General features: G+C 40.5%; 1 protein-coding gene across 1 annotated transcript in view; it reads left to right on the forward strand.

Annotated features, from left to right (window-relative positions):
* The window catches only part of NKD1 (NKD inhibitor of Wnt signaling pathway 1), a 60,320-nt gene that overhangs the window by 27,772 nt on the left and 7,278 nt on the right, over positions 1 to 25,270 (forward strand). The window contains exons 4-7 of the mRNA XM_075281883.1: positions 8,158 to 8,215; positions 19,147 to 19,250; positions 21,722 to 21,817; positions 23,858 to 24,005. Coding sequence (XP_075137984.1) covers positions 8,158 to 8,215; positions 19,147 to 19,250; positions 21,722 to 21,817; positions 23,858 to 24,005 — 406 coding nt within the window. The remainder of the gene's footprint in view (positions 1 to 8,157; positions 8,216 to 19,146; positions 19,251 to 21,721; positions 21,818 to 23,857; positions 24,006 to 25,270) is intronic.

Raw genomic sequence — 25,270 nt, forward strand, 5'->3', positions numbered from 1 at the left:
CATTTGGCTGAAAGGGAAAAAAACAAAAGCTGGCTTTCTACGCAAACCCATTGAAGTGTTATGTTATGAGTTCCCATTGAATTATTTTCACAATCACTTGAGAGTTTAAAGGGTCTGGGGTCCCTTTAATGTTTATTTTAATGGCTAAGGTTGTGCAGATTAACGAACATAGAGATTTCACACCTGACTTTTTAATGCGATTGCTGCAGATGGTTGAAAAGACATCAATCCCAGGCAGATGATCTGTGTTTAATTAGTTACAGATTAATAATTGGTAACAAAGCACAGACTACTTTAATCTGGAAGATTGTTCCTATTATAGAAAGAACATATTTTAATATACAGCCCTATTGAAATAGATGGAACTGATTTTTGCAGCATGTAAATATACGCTGTTCCTTTATATGGAGAAGGACCTTCATTATGAGATGAACCCTTTGGGTATATCACATGTCGCTGTTCATGGATTCACAAAGCTGTTTGAAAGATGTGTTGCAGTTTTGTTAAGTTATAGTATGCTCTGCATGTGGTGCGGCGACGCCGTTTTCCATAGAAGCCGTTAGGAACATTTCCTAGAGTCTTCCAAAAATAATCTGATTACTGGTTGCCCTGTGTTTTATGTGGTTTACGGCTGTACGGTTTTTATACATTACACCTACCTACAAGCCAACAACCATAAAAAGGATGATGCACAACCAATCCCAATATGGTGTTTAAAATAGTTTTTCTAAACTAAGCAATCCATTTTAGAGCTATCCAATCACAATATACAGGCTACCATAAATGGCACATGTATGCTGCTGAGTTATTTAAAGGGTTTGTCCAACTGATTTAAAAATTTGCTAATAGGCTGGAAAAAAAAAATTGCCGGCATTATACGGATCCTCTGCCATGATTTCCACTTTTACAGGTTGTTGACATCTACTAATGATGATCAAATTGTGCTCAGGTCACTGCCGAGGCCGGTGATTGGTCGTCTTACACTATACACAATTGGCACATGATGACAGGCACATGACCTCAGCAGTCATGTAGGACCTGTAAAAAGTGAGTTATTTGTATCTATAGCACTATTTCCAGCCTGTTAGCAAATGCATAGAGGATTTGGGTAACCCCTTTAAGTTCCAAGCAGCATTGCAGGCATATTAAAAGAAATTGTGTGAAATTATATGAAAAACTAAAAAAAAGTTAATCAATTGCCTGGTGGTAATGTGCCATAGAGCAGAGATCCTTGTGGCAAGATGTGCGGTGTTACCTTACTTAGCATTTGAAATTAGTTATTCTTATTATTTTTATTTTTTGGTCGCATCACTTATACAGGTGAAAGACATTTTAAGCATGCATGAGCTTACCATGCAGTTCTTAGCCCAGCACAATAGCCATGTGTTATATGTATTCTAACGTTTACCATTTATATCTGCATTGGGCATTCATCCATCAGAAAAAATCTTGCAAGCCTGAATTTCAATAAAAAAAATGGGGTTCAATGGGATCTGTTTTTATTATTTCCCTGATCCATTTCTTTTAATTCTTCCATTCTTTTGGTCCTTTGACAGATCAGAACAACTGTTAGGGCAGCACAGATGTCAATATAATGTGAATGATAAAGTGGTTTTATTTTTAAAGATAAATGCCTGTTTTAGTAAATACTTGTATTTCTCACAATATAACAATTTTAGAACTGTAGGTTACATTGTTCCTCTGTTATTTATCCTAGATATATGTGAATAAATTGACAACTGGGTTTTACCAGTTGGGGGTGTGTACACTCTAAGGGTGCATTCACACTACTGATACGCTGCCTGATTCTGAACGTTAAAACACGTTCAGAATCAGCGCATATAAAGCAGTTCCCATTCACTTCAATGGGAGCGCTCATAGTGAAAAAAGCAGCCCATTCATTTCAATGGGGAGCGCTCGTATGCCGGCTCCCATTGCAATGAATGGGATCTGCTTTATACACGCTGATTCTGAACGTGTTTTAACGTTCAGAATCAGTCAGCGTTTCCGAAGTGTGAATGCACCCTAAGGCTGAGTTCACACGTAGTTTTTTGGTCAGGATTTTGAGGCCGAATTCACCTCAAAATCCTGACCAAAAAGACAGCTCTCATTGAAATCAATGGGAGCCAGTCAGCTCTTTTTTTCCGGGAGCTGTTTGTTCCAGCTCCCGGAAAAAAAGAAGCAACATGTTAATTTTTCAGGCAGATTCGCCTCACGAATACGACTGAAGATACTCCCTCCTCCCGAGTACGCCCATTCATAGGCCTAATCTGGAGCGGAGTGTGCGACTGGATGCTGGTGTATTGCACCGGCATCAAATCGTCAAATCGCAGCTACCTGTTTTTTGGTCCGGAAACAGAGGTGGCCTCTGCCTTAGTTTCCGGACCAAAAAACCCCATGTGAACCTGGCCTAACACTCTCCAATTAGTGCTGATGGACACACCCTCTTGAAAGTGAGAATGGTAACACACAGTTTTCAATTAAGTCATGCATTTTTAGTTGGAATAACAGACATGTCAGAAGAGGTGACACGTTCTCTTTAAATGTGTGCCCAGCCTGGAATTGCATTCTGTATATACCGTACTGCATTATATGCACAAAATATCATCAATAATTGGTCATGGCTTTACCTTTATTTAGGTTCCTTTATGGATTTCTCCAATTTTGATACAATCTATTTTAATGGATATTTTACAATTTTCTAAAATAATCTGTTTGAAATTGTAACTAGATTTTTGCTACCGCTGGTTGCTGTATCTGCTGAATTTCAACATCCCTCCCCCTACACCTCCTTCTAAACCAATTAAGAAATTCTTTTAGACTCAGGAAGTGTGTTATGAGTTTGGACTTCAAGACTGAGCAGCAAAACAGGGGGAGAGCAGAAAAGAGACAAGTCGTTCTAGTATCACAGGAGATAAAAATATAGAGAAAGAATGTAAAGAATGTTAATTCCTGTAAAAATGTATATGATGTAGGCACGAAGAGAGAAGTACGGCAGACCAGACCGTGAAGCAATTTGGAGAAGCCCTTTTTCTAAACATAAAGGGGTTAAAAGAAGGCGTGAAGGATTTTTACAATAACTTGAATGGTAATAGAAACCAGGTTTATGCTACGTTGCATATGAGGGTAAAAAATCCATATGCCCAGGATTAATTTTAGCTTGTTTGAAGGAGCCCATTTAGTAAATATTTCCTGCAATCTTCAGTCTACACAGGGGAATTTTGTCGGATTTTGCACTAGCTTGTGGTTGTACCATACAAACAGCATTACTACATGTTGTATCATTAAGGTTTCAATGCTACAAATAAGATGTAACCAACAGAATTCAAGAGCATCTTCCATCAAAATGAATATCACATGCAAATTTTAAAGGGGTTATCCAGCTTCCAAAAATTATCTGCAGATACATCGACAGCAGTGCCAATGTTCCCTTGTGCACCCATTGTTTGGTTTTATTTTACTTGAGGCTCATTGTATCACTATTATTTTAATGCAGTGAATATGTGGACAAACTACATTTCCCATAATCCATCTGCCTGCTCTCACTATCTGTACCTGCTACTCACAGGGAGGTGAGTGAGTTTACAAACAACATCACAGCATCATGTGACTTCAGATGTGGGAGTGATTTATTGCCTGTGATTTCATTGCAGGGGAGAGAGGAGTAGGGCGGGATGCACAGAGTTGAATCATGGGAAATGTAGTTTGTCCACTGATTCATTGCATGTAAATAGCTTTGATACAAGGAGCAGCAAGTAAAATAAACCCAAACAAAGGGTGCACAAGGGAACACTGAGTATTTGCATGTAGATGTATTTGCAGATAATTTTTGGAAGCTGGATAACCCCTTTGAAGTACAGTATACATACTATGGGTCACTGGCAGCGTAGGAGGACATACAGTTAAATTTGACATTTGCTGATGCCATAAGATTTGAGGTACCGGGCAAAAAACAAAACAGCAAAACTACTGTATAAATGTGATTTCCACCTTAAATTGTGTTCTTACTGTCAAAATATTACATTGATGGGTTTGGTGAATAAAAAAAAATCCCTAGAACTATTAAATCATACTTTTAAATTTGGAGATTCTAAATGACATAAATATATATGGATATTTTCATATTTCACATGTGACTCTAAAATACAATATTAATGTTAAACATCATCCCACCCGCCTCTTCCCCACCCAGAAACTATTCAGTGGATACTGAATGTTTGTGGGATGAAGTTTGAGTGATGTAATGTGTTTAGGAGTCTCCCAACTGTGCTGTAGATCTATGGGAAACAGGGATAAAGCAAGTTGGATTTCTTTTGTTCAGTGTCAGACAAGGGGGCATGACATCAATCAGAGGTAGCCAATGTCAGAGCTCAGAATCACACCCCTTGCCTGTTCCTGCCTGACACCGTCCTCCTGACAGTACAGAGACTAAATAGCATATCAGTAACACATCGATTGCTTGTAAACAGAACAATAGTTGGACTCGTTGGACGTGGTGAAAGGTCCGTTTAAGGAGAGTTTGAAGAGTATGAATGCTTGTAGTAGTGGAGGGCAGCTTGATATGTGGTAAGCCAAGTGGTACCTCAAACTGACTCATATTAGAGGCACTTGTAAGTAGAATAATGGGTTCTCCATTGGCAGGCAGTGATCCCCCATGATACCCGAAGCCTGCTGTACACAGCCGCAACCTGCGATCTTGCGAACTAGGGCCATCATTCAACTGTTGACTTTCATCCACTGAAGTATTCCATCCACTGTGTTTACTGTAATGTAAGCTTTGGTGTTGAGCTGCAACACTGGAACCAATGGGTTCTAATCTGGACTGTGCAGTATCTGCAAGTAGTTTACATTGTCTTTATATTTTTCCATCAGATAACAGTCATCCTATGCCTTGGACATATATATCACTGTAGTGGCAGAATCAGGAGGGGCACTATGTCTCTTTAAGAAGGCCACTCTTTTAAGCTACAGTCATACATGTGTATAATATGCTGGTAATGCTTGCTCTGATGAGGGGCAATAACTTTTCAGAAGGGTTTCTCTTCCTCTTGGAGGAGATATTCTAGTTTGGCTTTAATCCCAGGTCACATCATTAGGCTTCATGAGAGCCAGGCACTCAACTGTAGGGAGCTGTCTCCTAAAAGGTGGAGCTAGAGGAATAGTTTTCCTGTTTTCAGTCAAGGAAGTCTTATATGCATATTCTTTCGCTGTGAACCATGCGTGTTCTGTATTAATAACTTAATACACCTAAAATGATACCAATCTAAAATCAATAGCATTGATATTGTTGACTGTTGATGTTATTTAAAGTATAGAAGGTGTTTTACTGTATTTTAGTGCAAAGCTTTTTGAGCAAAATGGTTAATTTTTTTTATTGTACCCAGAATCCATGTGTTTGGTGGTACTGTGACAGCAATATTCAGAGCGCATATACTGAGAATGTTGTGTCTTTCGGTAGATGGATTTCGGCAGGTGTAACCAGTGAACTCTACTGTAAGATGAGCGCTATTCCTGGAAACTAAGAGATGACTTTCAAAATCTCCTTAGTCACGGGTTAGAGTCTTTCCAAACTGTTTATATACTATAATTATCTGTTGTATAGGAAGGAATCTTTTCCCCATTCACTTTAATGGGTATTAATTATATGTTATACTTTCAAATGCATAAATAGAATTTTTTTTCCGAATAATTATTTTATAGCCTACTGTAATTAGCACAATTATTCCTAATCGCATGTAATGACCCAGCTGTCAGATTTTACCCACCGGTATTGCAGGCTCTGTATTTAACCAATTGCCTATGGCCTGGAAGTGACATTATATATATGTATGGTAAATGGCAGAAAATGCTACAGATGTGACCTTAGATTTTGCCTTGCCAGTACGAAAAAGTCGTCATATAAATGATGTGATGAAAATGTCCAATAATCCTACAGTAGATAGATTGACTATGGGAAAAAAATATGCAAATCTATTCTCCAGGATGTAATTAGGAGAACAGTGCACTCTGTACGCCACCCTATAGAGGGCAGCATCCTTAACATCATGAACGCCTCAGTTATAAAGTCTTTTTAATCATAATGTGGATTTAATTGCCAAATCAGTATTTCTGTCCCAAAAGGAACAGATTCCCAGCTATGGACAGCGCTGTTTCGGCCTATTGGGCCATCCTCAGCATACTGTAGGAATACTGATTTGGCAGAGTGAGAGACTATAGACCAGGGTCAGGGGATAATCGTACACATCAGGGAGAGTGTTTGCCTACATAGGCAGTACGGAGACAGAAATACTGATTTAGCAATTAAATCCACATTATGATTAAAAAGACTTTATAACTGAGTCGTTCATGATGTTAAGGATGCTGCCCTCTATAGGGTGGCGTACAGAGTGCACTGTTCTCCTAATTACATCCTGGAGAATAGATTTGCATATTTTTTACCCAGAATCCCTAGCGGAGCAGGAATGACTTGTAAGTCTCCGTACTGCCTATGTAGGCACACACTCTCCCTGATGTGTACGATTATCCCCTGACTATGGGAAAAAAGGCATTGAGAATGTCAGACAAGTATTATATTACATTTACAGATATCACTAAGGATACAGGACAATTGCTTGGTAAACAATGTCAATTATACTGTAATTTTCAAGCTTTATCATTTCTTTTGGTTTGGTTTGTCGTTGAGAATAGGCAATGATACTTATGATTTCTCAAAATACAAGGGGAGAATTTATTAACCAATCTGGAGTGTATAGGTGATAATATGGAGCATATTTGGTGCAAAACCCTTTCATGCGCCAAATATACAACACTTCCCTCATTCTGCACATCGCTCACCACTTTCTGTGAATATGGACAGAGTGGGGCAGACCAAAGTGGGGACACCCGGCCCAAATTATTTATTATAATTATCATTTTCTGATATGAGTTATAAAGGAATTTCTGACTGGCTTGCACCAATTGTGGCACATGGATGTAAGCCCGATATATTTAGAGGCTGAAGCCATAAACCAGTTGGGCTTTTATTATTGGCGTATGAAATGACAATCTCAATGAATCATAACAATTATTACTACCTGTACAACAGCTTTTTTTACACTGAGCTAAACAGTACCTTTACATATTATCTCCTTGTAGGTAAGGCCTCGTTCACATCTGCGTCGGTAATCCGTTCGGGGGAGTCCGCATGGGGACCCCCCGAATGGACTACTGAACGCATTGGCAAGCGGTGTGCAGCAAAAGCACATGGACCCCATAGCCTATAATGGGGTCTGTGTGCTTTCCAAGTGGTCTCCGCATGAGTCATGCAGACAGGAAAGTAGATTGTGAACTACTTTTCTGTCCACATGTTCCGTGTGGAGACTGTGCAGAAAGCACACGGACCCCATTATAGTCTATGGGGTCCATGTGTTTTCACTGCGGACTCCCCCAAACAGATTACCGGTGCAGATGTGAATGAGGCCTAAGAAATACCCTTCCTCCAGCAATCCTTCTGCTGCAAGGTCACAGAAGCAACTCAAGCAATTTTAAATAGCACATGGCCAAACTCAACAAAATCTTGGATACCCTTTACCAATTCCATCTGTCTCTTGAATGATGACCTTTAAAGATGGCATCCATGAATTTTAAGGTGAATGCCATCCATTCTCCTGTTACCACATCTGGCACAGAAGAATGAGGAACATTCACTATAAAGCAGAATCATCGGAGTGTTAGGGATTATACCCCATGGATCAAAGTGATGACATCTTACTATAATAAAAATATGTATTATTATTATTATTATTATTATTATTATTATTATTATTATTATCATGTTTGGGTAAAAGAAATTAAAGTCAGTGCCATAAGATGACCAGCTGTGAAATTTTTTACCTTACTCTGCTAGTCATTGTGAGTAACATAAAAGTTTTTTTTACTTATCTCAGAATATTTTGAGCTAAGGGGAACAATATGGAATAACACATCTATAGCATATATACAATTTGACATGGCATATGAACCATTGCTGTATTCACATGGAACACTTGCAGATGCCATTCTCGCGATCCTCCCCCAGCGATCAGACACTTATCCTCAGTGTTTTTTGGTGGGAAAACTTCTTTAATGATATCTCATCTTCATATTATTAATGGTATTTCTTCATTTCCTATTTTGCAGGATCCATCAGGAGATATCTGTAAAGAGAACATCGGTGATGAACATTTTCGTCTAGAAGGTAAGAATTTCAGATATATACTGAGAATGTGTTTAAATGGATTACCTAGTCTGTCAATAATTTCATTGTATAATGAAACATTCTGCTAAGTTTTACTGAAAGGGTTTTCTGCCCCCATAATAGTTTTTTCATACTGATGATCATCAGGATGGGACGTCAGTACATCATCTGTCAGGGGCCGACACCTGGACCCCGCATAGATCATCTGTTCTAGCAGCCTCTGGGTAGCAAAAGGTACTAGTGGATAGGCGGCATGTTTGGTGCCAGAGGTTGTCACAGCAGATGATGTGTTCAGGGTCTAGATGATGGACCCCAACATACCGATGACCTATCCTATGGATAGGTTATAATTTTAAAAATTCGATTTGGGGCCGACCACCCTTTAAAAGTTTAGACTAAGCCTACATTCGCACAAACATTTTTTTGAAGCCTGTCACACGCCACATTACTTTCATTCTGTGAATAGGCGCTATTAACATGACCAATATTTTAACTGTCCCTTGTCACAGACCATCAAAATATAGGTCATGCTCTATTTTTGGATGTTTTCATGGATTCCTCCATACACAGTCATGGACATTTTCACAGCCGTTTTGCAGCACAGTCATGTGAATGTAGCTCAACTGCATGTGAATTGATCTGCGGTGTGGATTTCAGATCTGCAGCATATGAATTTCAATGTAGATTTCACCCTTTGCAATCTGCAGCAAATATGCAATTACTATTTCTGCAACCAAATTCACAGAAAACATTATATTTTGGATTTCCTGTAAAAACTCACAGATTTTCTGCTGCAGAAAGTTTGCAGCGTTTCATACTCAGGGGATCATATCCATAAGGCTACATTCACACAACCGAGGTACAAAACAGCCATTTCCAGGGCTCCTTCATACATTTGACTGTATGGAGGGATCCAGGAAAATGGACAAAAATAGAACATGATCTATATTTTACAATGGACCATCAAAAAATGCTGAATCAAAAATCAATTTCATTCATCAGAATGATACTGACTCCAAACATGCAGCTTACAGTAGTTTATGGGGTTAGGATATATTAATGTATCTAAACGGCGTGTAATGTAAATTTCATGAAAGAAGGAAAAAAAACTAAGTACAAAGATTGTAGGCAAAGAATATATGGCTGCACTGTGGATCAGTATATACTGAATGCCTCAGACTCTGATCCTGACTTAGGACACTTCCATACCCCTAATGTATAGGCAAATGGCTGAGGCTTGGCATAAGTTCTTTGTCATTTCAATACACAAGAGTAGGGGAAATTGAGAACCTCCATGTAATGGACTGGGGTGAAAATAGACCTCATTAATAAACTCAGTTTCCAGCGCTGACTGATCCTATTAAGTACGGATTAGACATTAGGATTTTTCACAGCTTGCCGAAGGTAGTAGTTGAATGGAAACTATAGTCAGGTGTGGACTTACTTTATGTGCAACCTGTGCAGTGGCATATGGGGGTCCAGTGGGTGAGGGGCCACTACCACAGTAAAACCTCTTGCATTGCTTATGGATTCTTCCTTTGTTTCAGTTTTCTACTTAATTTCACCCAGGATGCTTTAACATACTTTATCATATAGTAACAATTATGGTGAGACCTTAAAGTTGAGACGTCAAACATTACACATATTACAACGTATTAATGTTATTGGTGAGTCCACTTTGTACACTATCTATGGTTGGTCTACAAATGTCAAATAATGGTGGATTGCAGAAGTTCAGCTTTCATGAAACCATGAAAGAATCAAGGTTAAGAATTCAATGAGTTTTGGATGTACTTGGTAATGGTTAGAAATGTGTAATAATCCTAGAATTTGGTCTAAGCTTTGCTCCATCCATCTCTGTTTTACCATACACATGTCATACACATGTCTTGTACTTTGCCCACACGCAGTGTATTATTACAGTTCAGCAGATGATCATATCTTACACAGACCAGGCTGCTCGCCTGTCCATATTGTATACTAGGCCTACATACAATCCATACTAGTTAGTAATAGTAATGAACATCTGACAGATCCTGGAGGAGATAACAGGCGCTTGTGTTGTAATTCCTGCTCATTAGATGTGCAGACCACCCACACACCATGACAGCAGCAGAGTTATTATCATGTTACATATGATTGGGCAGATCACCATAATGAGTACCAGTCAACTGATCTCTGTCATCAGATTTCACTCCAAAGACATTGCACTTACTGTGACCTTATGCCACCTACAGATTTTTTATCCAAATTTTCCAAACCTATCTCATACTATACATCTCAGGTGTGATCTGTGGAAGAGATAGATATGCTGGGGTAGAAAATTACCCTAAACCAGCTATAGCTATAAGACAGCTGTTGGCGTTCTGACAGATATCCCATCTGACTCCGTATATACTGTATATGAGCAGTCAGCTCGCAGTGCATGTGTATGAATGAGAGAGAGGAGAAATCTGCTACCAGAAACCTTGGCCATTGGCTTATTTGCCCAAAAACAAAATGAGGAGTCAATTGAAATCCAGCTGTTCAATTCTTATCTCAGGAAGATCCCATATATACCATATGGTCAGCTGAAACCCACTAAAATCTGCAGATTTTGCCAATGTACATCGGATGTTATAAGCTGGGTTAGGTGTTGTCCCGTTGGATTACGGTATTATTGTCAGCGTTTGTTGGTCCTGTAGTCATATCAACTTGTGATCCACATCTCTTCTTTCCGCTTGACCTAGGGACTGCATAGAACTGTCAGATAGTGTAGCTGACTGAGCTGAGTCACCCAGTCACTGACCTGCGTACACATATATACAGTGACGGATCCAGGCTTTGCGGGGCCTTGGGGAATTGACTTTGGCTGGCCCTACTTACCGGGGGGGGGGGGGGGGGGTCTGGGCGGCAAACTTAGCTCCGCCCACTTTTATGTTGATCCATTCTCATTCATTTTTCATGTGCTCCCACACAGTATAATCCTCCTACAGTCACCCATAAATTATATGTCCCCCCTCCATCTCTCCCCAGTTTCATATACACCCCTCATCTGCCCCTAGTTTCATGTCCCCCCTCCATCTCTGTCCCCACTTTCATGTCCCCCCAGTTTCATGTCCCCCAGTTTCTGCCCAGTTTCATGCCGTTCTCCCCCCCTTCATCTGCCCACAGTTTCATGTCCCCCGTCTCTGCCCCAGTGTCATGCTGTTCTCCCCCCCTTCATCTGCCCCAGTGTCATGCCATTCTCCCCCTTCATCTGCCCCAGTGTCATGCCATTATCCCCCCCCTCATTTGCCCCAGAGTCATGCTGTTCTCTCCCCCTTCATCTGCCCCAGTGTCATGCCATTTCTCCCCACTTCATCTGCCCCAGTGTCATGCCGTTCTCCCCCCCTTCATCTGCCCCAGTGTCATGCCGTTCTCCCCCCTTCATTTGCCCCAGTGTCATGCCGTTCTCCCCTCCCCCTTCATTTGTCCCAGTGTCTTGCTGTTCTCTCCCCTTCATCTGCCCCAGTGTCATGCCGTTACCCCCCTTCATCTGCCCCAGTGTCATGCCATTCTCCCCCCCTTCATCTGCCCCAGTGTCATGCCGTTCTCACCCCCCCCTTCATCTGCCCCAGTGTCATGCCGTTCTCCCCCCCTTCATCTGCCCCAGTGCCATGCCGCTCTCCCCTCTTCATCTGCCCCAGTGTCATGCCGTTCTCCCCCCTTCATCTGCCCCAGTGTCATGCCGTTCTCCCCCTCCCCCTTCATCTGCCACCAGTTTCATGGGCCCCCTTCATTATGTTCCACCTTAATATTTAACACAAAAAAAAAACATACTCACCTTCCCTCTCTCCCCCCGCCGCTCTCTCCGCAGTCTCACTCACTCACATAGTTGTAGGCGCGATGTGACGTCATCACATCACAGCTACAAATGCCGGAGCTCAGCGATAAAGCAGGAGCTGAGCTGTGACAGCTCCTGCTTTAATCGCCTATGTATTCAGCTCATCTGCGTCCGTAGGATGGGACATACGTTCCGCCGACTGGGATCGTTTTGTTAGTTCGGGGCCGCGCTGGGAGCGGGGCCCCGGGCAGTTGCCCGGCTCGCCTGGCCCTGGATCCGCCTCTGCATATCTACAGACTGTTAACAAAAGTTATATTGAACATATTATTTACTAAATCTTAACATACATGTAACATCTGGATACTAAAGAGTATTTAAAAAAACAAAAAAACAAATGTGATCTTGGCTGAAGAGTTCATACACATAACCGGATGAAAATTGTGTACAACCTGTGTACTTTACTCAAAAATGAGTGTGCCTCTCTGTGCCATGATATACCTTCATTTTTATAGGATTTGTATAACCTTGTAATACGGTGCATCACAGATCACCATACATTGTCACATGTATTGGATATAACTCCATAGTGCCTGTATACAGCCTCCAGCACACAGCTTTTCCATCATTAGGTGAAGATGTAATAACCTTGTATGTGTCCCTGGCAGCCCCTGACTCCTGCTATTCTATAGACATCCATGAGCTCTGTGCGATGTCATTATATTCTTATTACTGTTACAATGATTTCCTCCTCTGGGTAATGAATTCAGCCTAATGAATGTAAACAAAACACTGATAATCACTATTGTGGAAAGGAATTCACCAAGTGCTGCTCCCCTTGTGCCCGCTGCAGCACGCAGAGACTGGAATACAAGTAACGTCACTATGTATAACTGTTTATAGAGACCCAGTATTAACATTTACCCATGAGAACAATGGTTTATTTCAATTTAAAGCAAATGGACAGACTTACAAACTGCTCTGTGGTTCACACTGCTTTTATGTCCCCACAAGAGGACCTGTAAACGTCTTATTAGAATACATGTAAAACTAAAAGGATAATTGCTCAATGCAGAATAGTGCGATATTATATTTAGAATGATGGAAAGCCAAGTTCTGGAACGGCCTTATTACACATGAGGCGCATTTACTAATAAGATGGAGGCTGAAATCTGTTGCAATCTGTGGGGGAAACATAAGGGCAATCACTTTTATCTCTCTAAGTGCTACTGTCTCCACTAGAGGGCTCTCTGCATACACACTCATTGATGATCCATATGTTATGAGCACTCTCTAGTGGTGGCTGCGGGACATCAAAAATTTCATAACTTAGTTCTGGGAAGGAAAGTGAAAATTTCTATGAATGCTTATGGATCTTTTACATTAACATATAAAACCTGTAAGAATTGTTTAGTGAGCCCTCAAATGCACATAAATGTAAATAATGTGAAACATTTCAGATACAGCATAACTAAACTTTCTAACAACTTTCAATTCTCGGAGAGCATTTGCATCATTAGTACATTTTGTAGTATACTTTGTTAGCAAATTTTGGCTACATTCTATGAAATCCTACACTTCTTAATTCTTCCCCTTGAGAGCTGAAATCTGTCCTATTCTATGACAGTGAACAGGTATATGGCAGTTGTATAAGGCGGAATATAAATATAAGCTGAGGCTTATATTTCTGGCATTTTAGAACATAGAACAGTGCTTCTGGTGTCCTATGAAAGACAACCTTCTTATCTTATTGGGATTAGCACACTTATATCCAGCCTCAGCTACTCCCAATCCTGGCTGTGCTTATAACTGGCAATTCCTGTGAAAAAATAGATACACAGTGAGAGTCTATTTGAAAGTTTTTCATATTGTGAGATTTTGAGGAATTTTATAGGAAGGTCTGTATTACCTTAAGGTTTTTTAAAGTAATTCAGAGACATCTTTTTGCTCTAGCATAGTTATGTTTGGTGTCTTCGTTCCTCCTGTTCATTCCTCCTGCAGCACCTTGGATAAATACCATAACATAGCGATGTGGGTGCCCAAATATGAGTATAACAATGGCAACCAAGGTGCTCACATAACATTGCCAACCAAAGTGCCCTCATGCTCCTGTGCTTTTCCTCAAGAGGGCACAACATGCTTCTCCCACTGCAGTATTAAAAGGTTATAATGAGGCTAATTTGGGGTAGCGTACCTCTTTGTGAAAGATCATTGTTAGGGTATTTTATTCACCCCAACTAAATTCTAGAGTTTCTTAATCTGATTACAGCCAGTGAGGGGCAGAACCAGACATGTTGATAGGTTTTTAAGCAGCTCTGGAGGGTTTATTATACCTTAAAATGTGTAATCATATGTCACAGAACATCATATATGAGCTATATGTCACTTATGAGCTATATGTCACTTATTAAATGGCTAGTTCTGCTTTAAAGAGAGACATTTCAGAATAAAAGATTTCTGAAACTTGGAAAAAAAAAATCACTAGCCAGTGCCACGTCTGTATGACAGATTCAAAGACATTTTTTTCCAGTATCACTGGACTGAGGGAAGCAGAATGGTCATCTCAATGAATTGGGCACCATCTAGGCCAGCAGTTCTCAACCTGTGGGTCGCAACCCCAGCGGGGGTCGAACAACCAAAACACAGGGGTCGCCTAAAGCATACCTCCCAACCATCCCGGTCGATGGGAGGTATATCCCGGTTTCAACTGATTGGCGCCTGGAGGATGCCGATGAGTTGAACACACAGGCGATTAAAGCAGGAGCTGTCACAGCCAGCTCCTGCTTTAACGCTGCGCTGCGGCTTCTGTATGTGTAGCCGCGATGTGATGATGTCACATCGCGCCTACAACTATATGTGTGAGTGAGACTGCGGACAGAGCGACGGGGGAGCGTTGGAAGGTAAGTATAAGTGGGTTTTTTTTTGTTTTAAACATTGAGGTGGAACATATTGAAGGGGCAGATGAAGGGGGGTACAGCATGACACTGGGGACAGAGATGGAGGGACATGAAACTGTGGGTAGATGAAGGAAGGGGGACGGCATGACATTGGGGCAGAGATGGAGGGACATGAAGCTCTGGGCAGAGATGGGGGGACATGAAACTGGGGAAGAGATGGGGGGACATGAAACTGTGGGCAGATGAAGGAAGGGGTACAGCATGACACTGGGAACAGAGATGGAGGGACATGAAACTGTGGGCAGATGAAGGAAGGGGTACAGCATGACACTGGGAACAGAGATGGAGGGACATGAAACTGTGGGCAGATGAAGGAAGGGGGACGGCATGACATTGGGGCAGAGATGGAGGGACATGAAGCTCTGGGCAGAGATGGGGGGACATGAAACTGGGGAAGAGATGGGGGGACATGAAACTGGGGGCAGGGATGGAGGGGGGACATGAATCTGGGGGCAGATGAAGGGGTTATATGAAACTGGGGGAGAGATGGGGGACATGAAACTGGGGGCAGAGATGGAGGGGGACATGAAACTGAGGGCAGATGAAGGGGTTATATGAAACTGGGGGAGAGATGGCGAGGGGGCATATAATGTACGGGTGACTGTAGGAGGATTATACTGTGTGGGAGCACATGAAAAATGAATGAGAATGGGCGGAGTCAACATAAAAGTGGACGGAGCTAAATTCGCCGCGGCGCGCTCCGTGCGCCGCATATTTTGTCCCTCTTTCTAATTTTCAAAAGTTGGGAGGTATGCCTAAAGCCATCAGAAAATACATATTTTCGATGGCTTTAGCCACTGAGAAGCCGCGCTACTGTCTGCAGCAGCGCTATTCAGCTGGAACGCACGCCATTATGGACGCGTGTTCCAAACTGAATGGGGTCTCCACAACATGAGGAACTGTATTGCGGGGTCACGGCATTGGAAAGGTTGAGAACTACTGATCTAGGCCATTGTGACCTTTCCGTTCGGAGATATTGGGAGTAGAGGTTACAGATGAACATATTCCAAATGGCTCAAAAAGACCAGCAGTAGAGAGGATTTGTTCGATCCATTGACAAGAACAGGTAGCTCCCACTGTGTCCTTGTCCACCATGCAGACCAGACACATGTGGCTCTTTAGTTACACACTCCCATTCTCTGCCCGAACCATTTCCAGACACTTAGCAGAAGAAAATTTGGTGTCATGTCACTTATCATATGTCCTTCAATTGACAGATAGCCAGGGTCCATTTCATTGTGGTGTCCTCAATTAGAAACTGGATTGCTATTGCCCGGCAGCATATAGACTTCAGGTTCTGTTTGGGACTTGACAATAGTCTGATTCAAGTATGGAGGAATCATGGTGAACACCCCATGATTCCCATAGCCTTTGCTATGAAATGACACTCTGCTCCAACTTCTGAAGTGATGATCTGGTGAGCATTACATACGACAGTCAGTCACCCCTAATAGTAATACAAGGGATACTAACAACTCTGCGATACGTGCAGGGCATGCTTGCATGGCAGGACTTCCAACTGGCATTTATGAGCAGATAATGGTTACTCATACATAGCAAGGGTTTCCCAGGAATGTCTCTGCCAGATACGTCTTTGGTGATAAATCTAGCAAGTGAGCAAGTCAATCGAGCATTAATGGGACCAGCTGGGATGCCAACTTTAGCAACTTATGAGTGTGCAGAATATACAGGCTCAGCTGCAACATTGTGCAGCAGGATATCATAGGGAACCTTAATTTCTCTAGGCCCAGATGTATCTCATCTTGTAACTAGGCTGGTGGCAGCCCAATAGGGTATTAGAGCCTCCTATCAGTTCTATAGTTTGCTCCAATAGTCCTTTCACTCTAATATTAAATTCACACATATAAAGTGTAATTCCATTCCAACAACTCCTTGGTGTATGATTGTTTTTTGTCAATGTGTGTGTCTGCGTGTGTGCGCTTGTGTGTGCGCTTGTGTGTTTATACAGGCAACACATGTCTGTATGAATGAGAAAGAACCTGTTCACTGTTATTTAAACAAACAGTGCTTTTTGTGTAAACTGTGTTTTTCCAAACTTTGAGGATATTTATTTATTATGTCCTATAGTAATTCATTTTTATAACAATATTTAGCAACAAAATCCCAAATAGATTAAAGTGATTTCTAAAACGTATTTATTAGGACTTATATTTTTCATTATTATCATTATTTCTAGTTGCTTTTTAGGTGTCAGATGTATTTTCTGACTTGTAAAGATAACACAATCTAATATCCTTATACCATATATGTATAATATTTGATGTGAAATGTGTCTGACTGCTCCATCCGTAAGTATTAGATTTGTCTTTGTTTCAAGCTAGCATGTAATTCGCTTTAAAATATGCAGCGTTGGTGGATTCCACTGTTCCTCTAAAATTTTCACATCCTCACTGATCAAAAGCGAATCTTGCTGCTATTTGTACATAGAATCCAGTCTAAAGCTGATAAGATCCCACATCTTTTTATAGTTGGTGAAGGAGAGAGCGCTTTGATGTTTTCAGGGAGGGATAGAGGGGGGTAAGATTTTCCATACGGGTGTTTGGCTAACACAACAAACACTGTTTAAAAATGTAACTTTGCTTAATTAATTAGCGATTCTGTTTAATACCGCTCTGATCTCCGTCCAACAAGGTATTTTGAGCCTTGAGAAAAAGAACTTCAAAGTGCTGTTTAAGATGGTCTGAACAGGGGTGTTAACCTATTCAGTGCTGGAAGAGTGCCAGCATCTTTACCAAGCAAACAATTAAGTTGTAATGTCTTTGGGGCACCAGTTCATTGGACTTAATAAGATGTAGGAAGTAGAAAACTTCTTTGGTTAAAAGCACCCGGATACTGTATACAAATAACACTTCATATCACACTTCTGTGTCTAATACTATAAATCATTAGTAAGCAAAAAAGAAGTTTTGTTGAAGTATGTTGTCGAGCAAATGATGAAAGATTTTGCTTCCAGGGTTAGGAGCGACTTGCCCCATCACCAATTTTTTTCTTAGCTTCTTGACAGAGGATTTTCTAACTGCTTTCTTGACATTCTTGGGTTCCACTGCGAAAAGGGTAATTTCTACTCTGCTAAATATTACAGGAACCAGTAGAGGGAGTATAAATGTATCCATGTAATTGTATCAGTACAGGAGCTAAGAGTGTCACCAATCTACCTATTGTGTCACCCCATATCATAGATTGTAAGCTCTTGAGGGCAGAGCCCTCACTCCGCTTGTGTGAATTGATTTATTACTTTGTAATGTCTCATTTTATCTATATAAATAAAAATATATTGCAGAACATAGGTCTGCAAGTCACTTAAGCTTTGGTTCTTGGGAGATCCTTTATTTCCTGAGCAAATACTGCATATTCTATATTGTCTTGAGATTCATATTTCATATATTTGGTGAAGCTGAATATACTAAAACATCATTTTTGAGTTAATGGGAGTCTGGCAGATCCAGAATGTCTTCTAAACCAATAACAATATTGTGTAGGGGTCTTTAAAAAGAGTAGAAATACACCCTTGTACAAACCAATAAAGCATTGCAGAGATGATCATCTTTTTATGGTTATGTAAAACAGCCTGCAAATGCACTGGGAGCGAGGTCTGATTTTCCAGATATGTCTACAGATAGCTGGGACACAGGCAGAGGCTGAGAATGTAATGCTAAAATGTAAGCTGAAAGGGCAGCGTTGGAAACCAATTGCAGAGGGGAATCTGGGAAATTGGGCCCCACCCCCAGTGCACTTAAAGACTAATTTGCATATTCATACATGTTGATTTATATTACTACATCGCTTCATAAATTCGCAGTTACAAACGTATGTTTCTCCTTCTAACAAAGGCCTTTATATGCCACTATTATTGGTTTGGTAGGCATTTTGGACCTGACAGACTCCATTCGAAAAGCAAAGCAATAACGTGCATGGTCTAACAATGCCACCTATATATATAACAAACATAGATGTAAAGGTAGTGACAAGCTGGCCATACAAAACACGTATTAATTGACAATCTATTGTCTATGAAACAATCCAACTGTCCCTGTAGGTTCATTAACCAGACTTTAACCTATCTTCACCTTATGTCCTTGTGGATGTTTTTGTTAAAATAATTTTCTATATTATTGTCATAATTTGATTTTCTTATGTTTTATGTTTTATAGTTGCTCTCCCTCCTGAAAAAAGTGAAGGTCTTTTTACCTGTGAAGAAAAGAAGCCGGGAGACAAAGATTCAGATGGACGGGTCAAGAAACAGCTGAAATTTGAAGTATGTTCTAATCACAGTTGTCACTTGCAAACTAATTCATTGTTATTACACTGTCTTATTTTCGGAGAAACATGGCAATACTGTAATAAGTTTGCCTGGGGAAGAAGGTGTTACAAGTGCCAAATTCAGTGTCAGTGAAGAGTGTTCTCACAGTTCTCACTTAGGGCTTGTTCACACGGAGTAAACGTGGCACACAATGTGCCATGTTTACGGGACGTTTGCGCCACGATTTTGACTGTGCATGTTTGCGGTCGCGTTAACGCCGCCCTTAAACAAGCCCTTAAAGTATTCTTCACAGACACTGATTGTGGCACTTGTAACCCCTTCTTCCCCAGGCAGCAAACTTAATATAATTTGGAAAGGAGAAAGACCAGCAGGCAGCTGCCAGCACTGTACTCTGTGCTGTACAGTTTGCACTACATGCATGGGTTAACCTCACTACTCACTCTCTAGAAGTCCTCAGCGCAACAGGATTATTGTATAGCCAGACGTGGCTTTCTATAACATGGGACATAAAGAAATCTTACTTAGGACAGTCTGATGATCACCTCTTCTTTATTTTTTAATAAAAGGGATTGTCTTCTAGAGGCCTGTAGTTTTTTTTATAAATTGTGGTAGTCAAAGCCAAAACTGATAAAGCATTTACTATGAATAAAGTGTGTAAAAAGTCAGTAAATCTCCCAATCTAATATAAGTCTACCCATAAAGTCATGGTGATAGGAGAACCCAGGTGTATAATGCATGAATTGTGCGCTATGCACAGTGATATATTTGAGCATTCAGTGTGTGGCACATTCACTGCTTCCATCACAGACATCTTGTTAATGCTTTCGGTGTCCCCCTGATAGTTTAAAGCAGGCCTTTTTTCAGACACTTTTTATCTGTGATCCAGACCTCCTCCTCTTGCTCCTGTTTTACCTTCTCACAGAGAATCAGCCTAGTTGCGAGTACCATGTAATGTGAGACTGGTACCGTTTGCAATATCTCAGGCTGGCTTATTACAGTCAGGAGGCTTTGAACTCAGTAGGGGACACAGACTCTTTAGAACTGCCAGAGGGAATGGATTTCAGTCAGCAAATCTAGCAGGTAACTGGGCTGCACACAACCGTGGGCTATTTTCAGCGGTTTACTTTGCTGGGTTTAACTTGATGTATTTTAAGCACCCATTCACCGTCTCGCTATTCAGAACAATATAAGTAGCTAACAGGCTAGCCTTCCTTGTTGGTTGTACAACTTGCAGATGTTCATGTTTGAGGTCATTCTATAGTTTCCATGTGTGGTTTGTATTAATTCCTCTTATTTCACCCTTAAACACTGCCTTTAGTTTGGAATATTTGGATATTCCCTCGCACAATGTTAGAAATGCTTCACTAGTACAAGCAATTGAGAAATTGAGCAGACCAGCCTGTGATATTGTATTTCACACTATTTTTAGCAGTTGTGCTGATTTTGTTGTTGTCCTTCATATGGGAGGCATACTATATACTATTGCTCTGTATACTATGATTAGACTGATATTCATGTCCAGGACAACAGAATGACCGGGCTTTATGGATATCGCAATCATTTTCATATAGTTCCTATTGTTATTGAAATGATTCGGTCAATAGCAATTTAGAGTAGAACCTCTTTGAGACAACCTAACAAAACTTCAGCAAAAAATGGTCTTATATATGTTCAGTAGCCATAGGATTTGATCAAATCTGTGAAATTAATTGTGAAATTATTGGGACTGTCCAGTCCAACTTCCCCTTCATTAACAATATGGTTAATTTTTACTTGTCTCCATCTAAAAGTGGATATTTCTGAGCAATTTTGGAGGAGGGGGGAGTCCCAGGGCAAAGCTTAAGTGTCCCAGTTTTACTGATGAAAATCTTGGCAGCTACAGTGTGTATGACAGAACTGAAAATCTGTCACGGAAAATTTGGTCTGGATATAAAAAGTCTTGCCATAGATGTCATCTTCTAATTTCACCAAATTAGTAAACTATAGATAATACATTTCCATAATACTATATGTATGGTTTTTATATACCTCCACCCCAGGGTACCTTTTAAAAGGACATTCCCATCTGGTATATTTAAACAATAGTTGCAGGTCCCACCTCTGGAGCCCTCACCAATTTGAAGAATAGGGGCCAGAAAACTTTATAGAGAGTGCACATGGGGCCACAAGACATGAGCTGGTGGACTAGGTGTACATCTCAAAAGTGGGCCACACATCCAGTGGACATATATGATTTCTTATGGTTTCAGATTGGAATACGTCTTTAAGTAAATGTTGACACTGCCAAGATGTACTGTAATCATTTTTATAGGTCCTAAAAGCACCTTCATTGATTTCTATAGTCACTAAAATTGACAGCCTTCATAAATAACTCTATCATGATCTATAGCTTTCTATATAGCACATAGAAAATGTCACCTTTAGGATACTAATACATGCATATTGTATTCCACTGTAATATTCAGGAACTTCAGTGTGATGTTTCAGTGGAAGAAGATAACCGCCAGGAGTGGACATTCACCTTGTATGACTTTGACAACAGTGGAAGAGTAACAAGAGAGGTATATTCCCATGAAAGCATTTTCATCATTTGAAAGAATGGGCTTTAGGTTGAATACTTGCTTTACAAGTGACTTACATGAACTGACATGCAACAATGCATATTAATGGGGCTGGAGAAGATTTAGATGGATCTTTTTCTGTCTAACAATCCATATTGCATGATGTCACTCTTTCACCAGTTTGACATTATTGACTTTTATTAATGTTAATAATTTGTTAGACAAAAAAGCCTGATGTAATAAAACAGGAATGGGACAGACAAACTTCCTTCAAGAATGCTGTTGTGCATAATAGTGGTGACCCCAACTGTGACCCTATAATGTCTGAACTTCTAATGGTATAGTATTCTCTTTGTCAGACTGCAGCATATGAAGTGTCTCATTACAGGATGACACATTCCATGACTCTATTGCCAAGTCCGTGTAGGATACACCCCGCTTCTGATGGCTTTGATGAGCCGTTCAGTCCTCTCTTTGTGCGTGTGTTAAGATAACGGCAAGTCTTTAATACTCCTGTTGAAAAGAATTAGCTAATAGAGTGTTTTCCTCCATTGACAGTCCAATTTATTTTGCACTTGAGGTCTTTTTCTACAACTGACAGGCTGCCCTGTAATTATCTTTGTCGGGAGAACGGCTAATCGGACTGTGATAATTGAACTAATGTTTTGTGATCCGTGAAGTGTTATAAAAGTGTTTGAGGTTTGAAAGGCCTAGATCACCCTCATCCGCTGCTGACTTTATTAACCACTTCTTCAGTCGCACTAATATACTTGTCCTTTCCATGTATATACGAAATAAGAGATCATTTTATGCTAAGGATCTTGCAACTCTTTATAAATACATACAAAGATTCAGTCTTCTTCTCTTTTCAATTCCTTCTGGTATCTAAGTGGTTTATTTTACAAATGGTTATACCTCTGTCTCTATACGTCATAGTCATATATTAGATTTTCACAGATTCATACACAAGAATCACGAGAATCATATCCATACAATTAAGGCTTACAATATGATAAGATATGATATATACATCAGTCGGGTCCCTGTGCTAGAGACTGTTGTTTCATGGCCCTATGTTTATGTATATACTATGATCAAGAGTTTTGTATAGATAACCATAGAGGCATGGGTTGAATTGTAAGAAAAGGGGCCACAATGTGTACCATGGGGTGGAAACAGCTACTGTACCAGTTGTGGTTACTGTCTGGTGTAGTTATTATGGAGAGGATCTTTTATAGTTTGCTCCATTAGGCACAGTGACTTTGCAATATAGAAAAAAGATGTTGCCAGAGCAACACAGTAGCTCAGTGGTTAGCACTGCAGCCTTGCAGTGCTGGAGTCCTGGGTTTGAATCCTGCCCAGAGTAATATCTGCAAGGAGTTTGTGTCTTCTCCCTGTGTTTGCATGGCTTTCTTGCCATGTTCCAAAGACATACTGATAGGGGAAAATGTACATTGTGAGCCCTATATGGGGCTCACAATCTACATCCCCCCCAAAAAAAGTATAATACCATTTGGTGTAAATGCCAGTAGAGAAATGCATAAGCCCAACTAGGTTGTAAAAGTGTTGGCATGGACTTGCATTTAGGTGTAACTGGGTAAGACTAGACAGATGCTTTATTTAGACTAGGCATATTGAAGATCAGTCTGACTTGAAACACCTAATATACATAAAGATTTTATTACTTACTTACATTTTGGGACATTCCTCAATGCCACTGCAGGATCTGAATTGTGACACTTTATATATTACGGACAATATATTGCAAATATCCTAAAATGCCTTCAATGAACTTCATTGACTTATTGCCAAAGAACTCATTTATGGAGAGTAGACCATTTAGAATTGCAAGGAATAATTGAATTGTCAGAATATTAGAAATAACAGAAAGTAACCATTCTGGACACAAGTTTCTGGAGATCTTTACCTTACTTACTTTTCATATGAAAAGAATTCTGGGCCGCCAATATACTATTATGCAGGTTTTTTAGTAATTCAACTACTTTTTTACAGTTTAACTCTTAACCTCTGTTTATGTAGGACATTACAAGTTTACTACACACCATCTATGAAGTATTCGATGCATCAGTGAATCACTCCTCCAGTTCCAGTAAAACACTGAGGGTCAAGCTGTCGGTGGCGCCAGATGCCACTTTGAAGAAGAGGACTGTCTTGCTCAACCACACAGGTATAACTTAGCATCCCCATTTATAACCCTAGAAGTAGTTGGGACAAAGTGTATATTGCTTTAAGATATTCTTTAAAAATGACATGTCTGTATAGTAAATACTTCTATTCCCCATAAAATAATAATTCCAAAATGTATTTTCTTAGAACATTGTAATATGCATCATGCTGTTCCTCTGTTATTCCTCCTAGAAAACTATGAATAAATTGATAGCTGGGTGTTACCACTTGTGTCAGTGTGTTACAACACTCACACAACCAATTGTCAAAATAACAGAAAAGATGATCCAGAATTGTTACTTTATGGGGAATATAAGTAGAGATGAGCGAGTAGTATTCGATTGTGTAGGTATACGATAGAATACTACGGTATTCAAAATACTCATACTTGTTCGAATACTACTCCTATTCGCAGTAAAGATTCGATTCAGAACCAGCATTGATTGGCCAAATGCTATACAGTGTACACCATTCGGCCAATCAACGCTGGTTCTGCCGGAGGCTCGTCTATGACGAGGCGGAGTCTTAGATCGGACTACAATGAAGACTGCTTTGGTCCGATCTTAGACTCCGCCTCCTCACAGACGAGCCTCCGGCAGAACCAGCGCTGATTGGCCGAATGCTGTACACTGTATAGCATTCGGCCAATCAACGCTGGTCAATGCATTCCTATGAGAAAAAGTCAGCTCCCACATACCCGCAAGCTGCCAGCTCTACCGACTAGCAAAGAAGAGCCTGCTGCAGAACCAGTGTTGATTGGCCGAATGCTATACAAATGTGCTTTATTTGCGCTATACACTGTATAGCATTCGGCCAATCAATGCTGGTTCTGCAGGACGAGTAAGTTCACATTAGCGCTTGCCTCCCGCCCCCCAAATGGAATATCAGCGCAACTGAAAGTGCTGTGCAGTTAAAGCGCACTGACCCTTTATAGTCTATGGGGTCCGTGCGCTTTATCTGCACAGCGCTCCTCCTAAACACTCTCCTCCTGCTACTTGTGGACTTAGTGACTCTCCTTTAGTCGAATAGTAGTTTCCCCTGAAACGAGCATTTTTTCCCATAGACTATAATGGGATTTGATATTTGATCGAGTAGTTGAATATTGAGGCTCTACTCGAAACGAATATCGAATATTTCACTACTCGCTCATCTCTAAATATAAGTGTTTACTAAAACACAAATGTCCAGAGAGCAGACAGGTCTCCTTTACACACTCATATACTATGGAAGCAACTAACCTCTGTAAATGAAGGTACTCCAGTAATG

The sequence above is a fragment of the Leptodactylus fuscus genome, chromosome 7 (assembly GCF_031893055.1).
Source record: "Leptodactylus fuscus isolate aLepFus1 chromosome 7, aLepFus1.hap2, whole genome shotgun sequence".
Lineage (NCBI taxonomy): Eukaryota > Metazoa > Chordata > Amphibia > Anura > Leptodactylidae > Leptodactylus > Leptodactylus fuscus.